Raw genomic sequence first — 10,968 nt, 5'->3', positions numbered from 1 at the left:
TCCCCCTTCTTCCTCATCCTAAATCCCTAAAGTATTATCACCCATTCCCAAATTCGACATCCTAAATCCCTAACAAATTTATGGTAAAGTAACAGATTAAATAAGGTCTTATTTTTATTTTGAATTTGATTTTATTTTGATCATATCTAAAACCGACTTTATAAACAATATAAATTAACTAGACCATTCACTTAGCTATGGGAAAGTTAATTTCATTTTAGTTACTTAATCATGAAAAGTTACACTTTGATAACTAAACTATTTAATTAGAAGTTTCCATTTAATTAAGTTACGAAGATGTTAAAAACAATGTTATGGCTTTCTTTAAACCCTAACCCCTTAAATCAATAATCCTTTAACCCCCAAACCTTAAATCTCTAATCATAAATCCCTAAAACTATAAACACTAATCAATGTTATGGATATTAAGTATATATATGTTCATGGTCTAGGATTTAGGGTTTATGGTTTAAGATTTGGGGTTTAATTTTTAGTGTTTAGGGGTAAATATGGTGAACTACTTAACTTGTGTATACTGGATTTTTTTATAATATAAATCTAAATAAGATAAATATAAATTATTATTTTTAAAAATATATATAAAAATGGGTTAAATCCCAAAAGCATACGTGAACAATGGTTTAGTGTGCAATTGTATACATGCATGAACTTTAATTTGATCCAGTTCTTGTAAATTATTAACACAATTATATTGCATATATAAATATTTATATTTATTCAATATAAAAATATATTGATGTATTTATACTTAAAAGAATAACACTTGTATTGCTTTGTCATTTTGTATTTTTTAATTCATCGATTCCATTTTATTTCTATTAAAGTTTCCTTTTGTGTTTTATATGTTAATTTAAAATTATAAAATATTCAAAAAATTTAAAATTTAAAAATAAAAAATAAAAATTTAAAATTTAAAATTTAAAATAAAAACTTAAAAATTTAATATTTAATATTTTAATTCATATTTCAGTTAAAAATTTAATATTTAATATTTAAAATAAATAAATAAATGTTAAAAATAAAAAAAGTTAAAAATAAAAAAATTAAAATTAAGCTATAGTGGCGGTTTTTATGAAAACGCCGCAAAAGACCAATAATTTTTTATTACCCGCCTATTATTCCCTCTTCTTCTCATCTCTGTCGCCTGCCCTAAATCCTCCAAGTAAAAGTTTGTACTTAATTCTTTTTCCTTTTACTCTGAAAATTTGCCCCCAAATTTCCCATTTCCAACAACATCAAATGTCTGAGGACGACGAGAGGCAGCAATCTCTGCCGTCGGATCTTGAGTTCGTTGTAATGGCTTTTGCTTCTTCTTTTTTTCCGACGCTTGATGGCCTTCTTCTCTGAATCTGTACGTTCTCTCTCCTTCCCCCCCTTTTCTTTTCTTTTTTTTATTTTTTGCTTTGTTTTCTTTTCAAACATTTCATATCTTTAAAATTAAGGTTTTTAAATCTGTCTGATCTATTACATTTGATGTTGTTTTGTTTGACTTAATGTATTTTCTTCTGGTTATGAACGGTTTCTAGTAGATCTGAACGATTCTCTTCTTATATTTTTTTTCTTCTTTTTCTTTTCCCTTTTCGTGAAGTACATATAAACATTACGTACAATGTTGTTTTGTTGATTGCATATTATGACTGTAAGATTCCCAACTTATCTTTTCTGAGATTTAGTTGTAGATTTGCTTATAGGTGAGATTTAGTATACTGACAACCTGCAAAAACAAAACAGAATCTCTTGTATCTGTGTTTGAAGTTAGAGTTGTTCAAGGCAAAACCAACTTTGGGTTTTTGAATTGATTATCTTAGACTCAGTTCTGCTCAAAAGGGTATGTCTGTTAAATATTTTTTTACTTCGGCTTCTATTTGTTCTTGGTGATAGATGATCCTGTGGTCGAAATTCGGGTTGACCCCACCATTGGGAGTCTTCTTTCTGTAGTTATGAATGTTCAGGAAGAAAAAGAGTAATAATTGGATGTCCTTTTAATCATTCTCTTTTTTTTTTTTTTTTGCTTAACTATGTATGTGATCTATCCCTGGTGCTGCTCTGTTCTTCATTCGGTTGCTGGGTTTCACTTTTACTGATCATTTTTGGTATATAGATGATGTCTCCAAGACTTAACTTCTGGTCTATTTTTTTAGCTTCCTTAGTGCGGGGTTTAAACTTTGAAGTTGTGCCACTTAATCTGAGATTTTTAATTTCTTTTCAGCCTTTGGAGATCCTCTCAGTTCCAAGATATTATATTTTGGTTAGATATCGAGCATCGGATTTGTCTTTTTCTGTTGCTTATCGCGATTAATATTTCTGGTTTCAATTGGTTTGCAGGATTTTGGTGGCGGCTTCTAATTCTCAGTCGGCTTTTTCATGGATTTCAAGTGAAGATTAGATTTGAAGTGCTGGGTTCGTTTCCTGCAAAATAAAATTTGGATTTTCAAATTGAGTTGTATCGGCATCAATCCAGCGGATACTGAGCAAGCTCTAAGTACTTGTTCATAGCTTGAGAATTTATATTGATTCAGTATGGAAATGACTTCAAGAATTTATAGTGTTCCTTCTGTTGTTTATAATTTTTGTTGCATGTTTATGTATATTTTTAATTATTTCGGAAAATGGAATATGGTTGTTGAAATTCCTTGTCTTTTCCTACTTGCTATTGTCACTGGTACAAGGTTAGGCGCCTTCTATGCTCTGCAAGACCTGTGGCTATCCAAACATCAGCCAATCCAAGTGCCTCTGATCAGGATCTTCAACAGGTATGCTTCTTTTGTTGCTTGATTTGAATGCTGTATAGTCACCTCTTTTCCCTCTAGCACATTGTAGCTTAAGTTGTAATCATTTTCTAATAAATTGGTCTAACAATATATGGTACCACATGTATATCTATATATGCTTAGATCAATATTCTTAAAACACACTGGATGCATTAGCCTACAATTTCCTCCTTCCTTTGATAATGCCCTCGATAGTTTCTTTATAAGGAGATAGTGATAATGTTTGAGGGCTTGCAAAATACCCTTGAGATTTTAACATGAATATCTGACAAGATATGCAAACAACTTACATGATGAGATTCATTTAGTTTGGTAGTCTCTTCTATCTGACATGTTAGCTGTCATTTTAGAAGAGTAATAACATGATGATTATAGTTTGCTCTGCACATAACTCAACGCAGATTGCATACATTAATGTTGTTTTGTTTGTTCAGGCTCAACTGTGGCAGCTTGCACAAAGGACTACTGCTCTTCCTCTTGGCCGTGGGGCATTTACTTTAGCAACCATATATACTCTATTAACAGAGGTACTCACTCTTTTGGAGTTTTATATTTATTTTCATCAATTGATTGTTTTCTTATGAGATTCTCTTGCCACTTTATGCAGGCCTTTACTGTACCAAAGCTTGTTTTAGCAGGGCGGTTGCCAGCCTAACAAAATGCAACTGTAGGTCCAGCAATAATTCTTTTGCTATTTCTTTTTTTCTTTTTAACATGCATTTGTTCTTTGGGTGATATCATATATACTGTCAAGTTTCCCCGTGAATGAGCAACTGTATTATCATTTATGGAAAATTTGAACTAGAAAGCTTTCAGCAAAATATTATTATATATGGCGTATAATCCTTGCTCTATGTTTTCAAGATTTATTGCCTATTTTTTTAAACTGTAGGAAGCTTGGGTTAAGAATTCTGTGTTTAGCCACAAAAACCATTTGTAATTCTGTTCTTCTCCTTACTGTTCTTTCTTTTAAACATTCTCCCATTTATCTCCTTTGCATCATTTCAGTTTTTTTTTTCCTTTTTGTATTTATTTTGTACAATTGTTGTGCTGATAGGTTAATCTTGATCCAAGCATAAGGAACATTCAAGAACTCAAGTCATGGCCTGAGTTCCACAATGCTGTTGCTGCCGGGTTAAGATTGGCCCCACTTCAGGTTTATATGATATCTTTTGGAAGTACAATACCAGTTTTACAGTGGGCCAAAAGTTCCTGTTTCTTCATGAATTTATTCTTTGAAAATTACTTATGTTGGCTGTTTTTATTTATTTTTTTAATTTATTTATGAATATACAGTTAAAAGTACCTCGCAAAATTTGAGACTGTATGTTGCCATTTATATTCTTTAATTTTCTTTTTCTCTTGCTCAGTTGTTGTGCTAATATATTATGTGGTTTACGCATGCTTGCTTCCCCTGTTGTCATTATCTTCATAGCTCATCATGGCCATGCTTCTCATTGTTATCTGAATTACATCTTGTGTTGTTCAGCATCATAGAGTCATACTAACCCCATCCTTAACCTGTGTTTCAGTCTTTCCACTGCGGGCATGGAAAGGCTTATCTCTTTGATAAGGTGTAAGTATTTCATTGCTATGCACTCTTTTTTTTTTTTTCTCCATGGAGTGTTCTCTAAAAATAGTCTTATCTATTTTAAAACCATGCTCATGATTTCACTTTCTATGCATTTCATTGTGTTTGGAAGAAACAAAGAAGTGTTTGGAATAAATAAATAAATGTTGTCAGCATGTTAGCACTACAGTTCAATGGTTATATACTTAAAAAGAAGATTCATAATAATTAATTAATTTACATCATCAAGTGGATTATTGATAACTTCTATCTCTTGATTATAGAATTATTAGTTTTATTTCATACAAAAACTAAAATCATTCCACACCGAACATCTAGCAAAACTAAATAGAATTATTGTTACCGATCCCGTTTCGAGCTGAGGAGAGTGCAGTTGTGTCGGTTAGAGGTGATATGAGTGTGAAAGGGCAGAAGGCTGAGGTGGGTGTTAATGATATGGAGGGTTCGGTAGGATTTTCGGATTCAAAGGATTTTGGGTTTGTGGGTAATGAGAGTCATTCAGAGGGAGTGGGAGATGAGGAGATTCCAGGGTTTAATTTGAATTCTGCTGGACTACTTGGGAGACCACAGGTAAACAAACAGATCAATAAATTGGGAATCTTTTTGGGGGATAGTTTGGTACTTGAATTTATGAACTTTGTTTGTGTTAAATTCTTGAGAAATTACTGTTTTAGCTTGTAAGATTGATTTAGTAATTGCGGCGAGTGCTCTTTATTTCTTATCCAGCTTGGACCAGTGCTCTTTGTATGAGATACAACACTTCTTTTACCAGTTCATCTATCAAAGCAACATTTACTAATTTAGCAAATTCTAGTGGTAGTCAGCTCGTTTTTATCTAATTTGACTTCTTTGTTGGCTGTTTATAGGTTGTGTCTAAATATCTGAAGTGTTTATACAAATGTAAGTACTACTTTCAACCTTTTTTTATTTGATAGTTAATGGATTCTATGAAAGCTCGTTTTCAGGTTGCTTAAGAGAGTAGATGTTCCTGAATTGAAGTTCACCTTGTATTTTATGAGCTATGAGGTCAAATCCTTGATTAGTCTCATTTCTTAGTGGCTCATTATGCTAGCTAGTTGCATCTTTCAGTTGTTGGTTTTAAGTGTCGCCATTTTGGTAATAACAATGATGTTTGGTTCAAAATGCATGTTTTCCTTGGATGTAGGATGTTTCATTAGATTCAAGTGATCCAATTGATAGAACAGTTAATCATTATTCCTCTGCCTTGCAGTGTGTTTAACACTTGAATGTTTCCTATACAGTAATTGGGATACTGAAAGTGACCAGGAGTTCGAAGGATACCAAACCGGGAATTCAGAACCTTTAGGCTCTGGTATGAATAGTCCTTGCCTCTTGTAATATGTGGATTGTGTATTGAAGGAGTTTTTGGGATTTCTTAGGTACTAAAAATGCCCTTTTGCTTTTTTCAGGACATATTGGCATCACCCTGGATGATACAATCAAGGCATGTGAAAGATTCCAACGCCTTGGAGTAGAGTTCAGCAAAAAACAATTATGTATATCACATGGAGATTATTTAAGACTAGAGTATGCAAATATTTTCTTAAAGTGCTTTTGTTCATGCCTAGTTTATCAATCTCATTTGTACGGTATGCATTCATCAAGGATCCTAATGTTTTCGGAAGAATTTTAGTTTTGATTCTAAATTTTTATTTTTATTTCAATATTTTTAGTTAAAATTTTAATAGAAAATTTAATTTGATAATAAATTTTAATAGAAAATTTTTATATTTATATCATGGATATTATTCTTCTCAATATTTTGATAATGAATTTTAAATTTTTATATCTTTCATGATTTTTATAATATTTGAATTTTTTTTAAAATTTCATTACCTTTAGCGGCATTTGTGGGAAAAGCGCCGCTAAAGGTCATGATCTTTAGCGGCATTTTTTTAAATAAACGCCACAAACTTTAGTGGCACCGTCTATAGCGGCGTTTTTTGCGGCGCATGTAAAAACGCCGCAAATAGTTTTAGCGGCGCTTTTAAGCGCCGTAAATAGTTTTGGCGGCGCTTTTAAGCGCCGCTAAAGACCTTAAAAAACGCCGCTAAAAATTAATTTTGCTGCAGTGAACCATAATCCCTAAACCCATAAACCTTAAAATAATAACTCATAAACATTAAACCCTTAACCATATACCGTAAACCCTAAACTATAATGATAATTAATTCAATATTTTAAAATTAATATTATCTCTTTACAATTATATAAAAATATTTAACATATAAATTTAAAAACAATTAGTCATATACTAAAAATCTTTAAAATTATTTTAAATAACAGTATTATAATTTTTTCATTTTTTGTGGCGTTTTTTAAAAAGCACCGCTAAAGCCACTAAAAGCTCAATACAAAACGATAGCGTTTTGCAAAATCCTTTTGCGGCATTTTTTCAAAAAATGCCACTAAAGATCGAGCATTAGCGACGTTTTCTAAAAAGCGCCGCTAAAGGTGTACCTATAGCGGCGTTTCATAAAAAACCGTCGCTAATACTCGATCTTTAGCGGCATTTTTAAAAAGCACCGCTAAAGCCACTAAAAGCTGACGATGGCATTTTGCAAAATTCTTTTGCGGCTTTTTTCAAAAAATGCTGCTAAATATCAAGCATTAGCGGCGTTTTCTAAAAAGCGCCGCTAAATGTGTACATATAGCATTGTTTTTAAAAAAAATGCCGCTAGTACTCGATCTTTAGCGGCGTTTTTAAAAAGCATCGCTAAAGCCACTAAAGGCTCAACGGTTGTGTTAAATTTTTTGTGGCGTTTTTTGTAAAGCGCAGCTAATGTTCATTCTTTAACAGCGTTTTTCATTCAAACGCCGCTAAAAACCTGTTTTGGTGTAGTGAATAAATTGTGGAAGCAGTACTTAATATTGATTAAATTTATTTTTGGGTTTAGGGTTTAATATTTAAGGTTTAAGGCCTATGGTTTAGGGTTCAATGGTAGAATATATTTTAAGTTTGTGGTTTAGGGTTCAATGGTATAGTATGTTAAGTTTATGGTATGGGCTGGGTTTGTTATCTTGGGTTTGGGGTGTGGTATTTTAAATTAGTTTGTTGTTTGGGGTTTGCTACTGTTTTAAAGTGTTAGTGTAGCACCCCAAACCCGGCCCAGAAGTTATGACCGAATCCGACATGCCACATCGAAGCATTCAAAACATTTTATATTGTTGATCCACATCAAAAACATTAAAAAAATTTTCCATTCTAAGTCCAGAAAATCACACTTGATGTTCAAAAGATTAATTCATTAAGGGTTAAAGTGAATGGAAGCTGTGCACCAGGTAGGAAACCGGAAAAGAGGTGGTAAGTCCATCGGACTGCTTAAGTACCAAGCTCCCTTCGGATCCAATCCTAGACATGCATATCGCCATTGCCACACCTTAACGTCATGGATATTTCTAGGAAACCGATTTGATTAAGTCATTTTTAGGAAAAGTGATTAATTTTGGAAAATACTTTCATTGCGGAAGCTTTGCTTGTTGTCGTGTTATTTTGAAATCAACTGTTGTTTTTGAAAACGCGCCCTAAAGCTATCCAATTTCAACAGTTAAAATAAGTATTACCTATCTTAGTAATACATATTAAAACCATCAAAAATAATTAAACGGCCTTATTACATTTAAAAACCCAAAACTTTAAACGTAAATAAAAGGATGTCCAGTTCACCAGAAGAAAATCAAACTTTCAGAATGGGTGGCCACTCCGAATTCCCTCACAGCTCCAAGCCCACTATGGTTGGGGATTTCCTGCGTGGATGAAAATAAAAGGGGTGAGTTTGGGGAAACTCAGTGTGTAAGGAAAACCCTTTCAAAGCCCAAGTCAACTCAAGCCTATTGGGCCTAAGCCCATTCAGTAATGATGGTCTTGGGCGAGCCCTTTTCAGATTACAATAAACGGGCCTTAGCCCTTATTCAGATAACAAGTATGGCCCATATGCCCATTTCAAAATACATGCAACATCAAGTAAACATATGCAAGCCCATTTGGGAGACTACTCAACCCACCAACCACTACACTCCACCGTACCAGCCATACACTCCATGTAGGAATAGCTCAACCCACCCAACCCAACACTCCACAATTGCGGCCTTGTCTGCTCGATTATCGATAAATTGAGGCAAAGCCTCCAAGATGCGTGGACAAGCCACTTTCGGTGCTTCCTCCGTCAATATCCCAGTCCCATGCATCGATAATAACAACATGGCATGCGATAAATAACAAAATCAAACATGCATTTAGGTCAATTTAACCTAGGGGTATTTGGTAATTTATTTCCTAGGGGTAAAAGCGTAAATTTTCCACTTTTAAAGGTATTTCAGTAATTTATCTATTTTAGGGTTTTTCATGTATATTCCTACCTTTCACGTACTACGAATCACGTCATCGAGGGTTCTTACCGAATTGGGCCCTTTGGCCCATCATTCCAATTTTGGCCCATTAACCCAAAAATATCGAGGCACGAAATCATGCACTTTGCAATCCAAACATTGCAGCTTACCAAAAACATTAATCGATTTACCTCACGAGCATTCACAGACGTAAATCTACAAAATACCGGTTTTGGCATTTCGCTTTTGCCGATCTAGACTAAGAAAGAGGGTGTTAGTTACACACTGCATTTGCGACGATATCTTGACGAGATCCACACACGAACGCCTACAATTGGATTACTAACACGTTAATCTAACTATTCAAATACGAACTACGTATTAACCCCTTACAATATTGCCAACCACACCTACAGATCATAGTAAGCTTATAAGAAAATAATAAGCAACTCATTAACAAATTTTGTCAATGTTTACCACATAATCATAATTTCACTGCAAACTGTCTTCCTGAGAAACAGTCACTAAATTATTTATAACTGGAGCTACGAAACTCCAAATCAAGTTCCGTTAATTTTCCTTGAAAATAGACTCATATATATTCTATCCATAAAATTTTCAAAATTTTTGGTTTATCCAATCAATACCAGATATTTCTCAAAGTTTCCCATGTTTCACTGTTTGACTAATCTGACCACTCTTCATTACGAATCAAATTTCTCATTGTACAGAATTCAAAATATGTTCTTCTTTATTTCATTAGAAACTAGACTCAATAAGCTTTAATTACATAATTTATTCAGCTTCTAATTCTTCTCCCACAATTTATGGTGATTTTCCAAAGTCACGTTACTGCTGCTGTCCCAAGCAGATTTATTACCAAATCACTCTTTCACACATACCTTGCATGCATGTTATTTAAACATGTATATCACCAATCAATCATCACATATCTATGATTTTACTTAAGTATAATCTCCATTTCATCATTTTAAAGCACAACATGTTAGCCGATTTTTCCTTTAGCATCTAAGGCACATGCATGCTCATTTGTTTGGCTCAACTTCACCTATCTTCCATTTTTCATCAAAAGAACATGAAACAACAACCATTTCCTTCATTTTAATTCATGACTAAATTCTCACAACACAACTAAAAATCAAAATATACTTCAAGAGTTAAGGTAGAATCAAGAAGAACTCATGAACCTCAAAATAGAAGCAAGGTACCAAGAACTTACCTTCAATTTTCCTCCTCCTAATGACCGAATACTCAAGAGCTTTCTCCTCTCCTTTCTCTTCTCTAACTTTCAGCTATGATGAACAAAGATGGACAAAACTTTGTTCTTTTCATCCCTTTTTCTTTTAGTAAAACTTCATATTTCATCCATTTAATTCTTTAATACAAAAGACATGAAATTCTTATCATGAAACATTTACCTAACCCATTATCATGAAACATTTACCTAACCCATTATCATGGAACATTTACCTAACCTATTATCATGAAACATTTACCTAACCTATTATCAATTTGTATCAAATTTGTACCATAAATTATGGATATCAAGTGTACATTTTGTCTACAACAACATGATGGCTGGCCACTTCATGTAAAATGGGAGGTTTGTCATGCAAATCCTCCTATTTTGCACTCCTATTTATTTGGCCACTTCAATTTAGCCTATAGCATTTTCAAACATTTTCACATAGGTCCTATTTCATAATTTCACCCCATTTTGCTTATGGAACAAAAATTAACTAAAATTGCCGGGTTCTATCTTAAGCTTGGGCTTTCTAGAGGCCTACTAACATAATTAAACCTATGCCAACATTCACAGGATTCCCGAAAATTGGGGCATTACAACTCTACCCTCCTTAAAGAAATTTCGTCCTCGAAATTCACCTAATCCAAACAGATGAGGGTATTGCTGTTGCATCGTCTCTTCTGGCTCCCAAACTCAGAAGTTTCCCCTTCCTTAACTTGTTGAAAACGAGCGACCCAAAGACTCATCTTTCAACTGTTTTTCCTTAATCTGATCCAACTAGGTTGGCCTCACTTGCAACTCAGCCAACAGGCTTCCATCATCATACAGACTCAGACGAGCAAACATTGCTCTCGGATCGAATCTGACTCTACGACTTAGAGCATCGGCTACCACATTAGCCTTGCTTGGGTGATACTCGATCGAACAGTCATAATCCTTAAGCAACTCAATCCATCTCCTTTGCCTAA

General features: G+C 33.6%; 1 protein-coding gene and 1 long non-coding RNA gene across 9 annotated transcripts; one reads left to right on the top strand and one right to left on the bottom strand.

Moving 5' to 3' along the window:
• The first annotated feature begins 1,106 nt into the window (after window positions 1-1,106).
• LOC108467343 (lactoylglutathione lyase-like) lies at window positions 1,107-6,113 on the top strand. Of its 8 annotated transcripts, XR_008279027.1 has the most exons (11): window positions 2,100-2,114; window positions 2,231-2,269; window positions 2,347-2,539; window positions 2,691-2,774; window positions 3,227-3,319; window positions 3,400-3,459; window positions 3,850-3,948; window positions 4,325-4,368; window positions 5,250-5,283; window positions 5,646-5,716; window positions 5,814-6,031. XR_008279027.1 is itself a non-coding variant. In XM_017767980.2 (3 exons), exons 1-3 carry the CDS (start codon window positions 5,405-5,407, stop codon window positions 6,035-6,037), a joined length of 300 nt encoding a protein of 99 aa, XP_017623469.1. In that variant the 5' UTR covers window positions 5,349-5,404; the 3' UTR covers window positions 6,038-6,113. The 8 variants fall into 8 exon arrangements, 1 of the variants encoding a protein (XP_017623469.1); XR_008279030.1 differs by lacking the exons at window positions 2,100-2,114; window positions 2,231-2,269; window positions 5,250-5,283 and adding exons at window positions 1,107-1,372; window positions 5,349-5,409; XR_008279029.1 differs by lacking the exons at window positions 2,100-2,114; window positions 2,231-2,269 and adding an exon at window positions 1,107-1,372 and having other exon boundaries at window positions 5,615-5,716.
• Window positions 6,114-7,910: 1,797 nt separating this feature from the next.
• On the bottom strand, window positions 7,911-10,120 carry LOC128284038 (uncharacterized). The gene is made up of 2 exons (XR_008274336.1): window positions 9,974-10,120; window positions 7,911-8,151 (listed from the first exon to the last, which is right to left on the bottom strand). It is a non-coding gene; the product is annotated as an uncharacterized LOC128284038 (long non-coding RNA).
• Between the last annotated feature and the right edge of the window lie 848 nt (window positions 10,121-10,968).

Source organism: Gossypium arboreum, chromosome 2 (genome assembly GCF_025698485.1).
Source record: "Gossypium arboreum isolate Shixiya-1 chromosome 2, ASM2569848v2, whole genome shotgun sequence".
In the NCBI taxonomy this organism is placed as follows: domain Eukaryota; kingdom Viridiplantae; phylum Streptophyta; class Magnoliopsida; order Malvales; family Malvaceae; genus Gossypium; species Gossypium arboreum.
The sequence above is the reverse complement of the archived record's forward strand: the minus strand, read 5'-3'. Positions and strand labels throughout refer to the sequence as shown.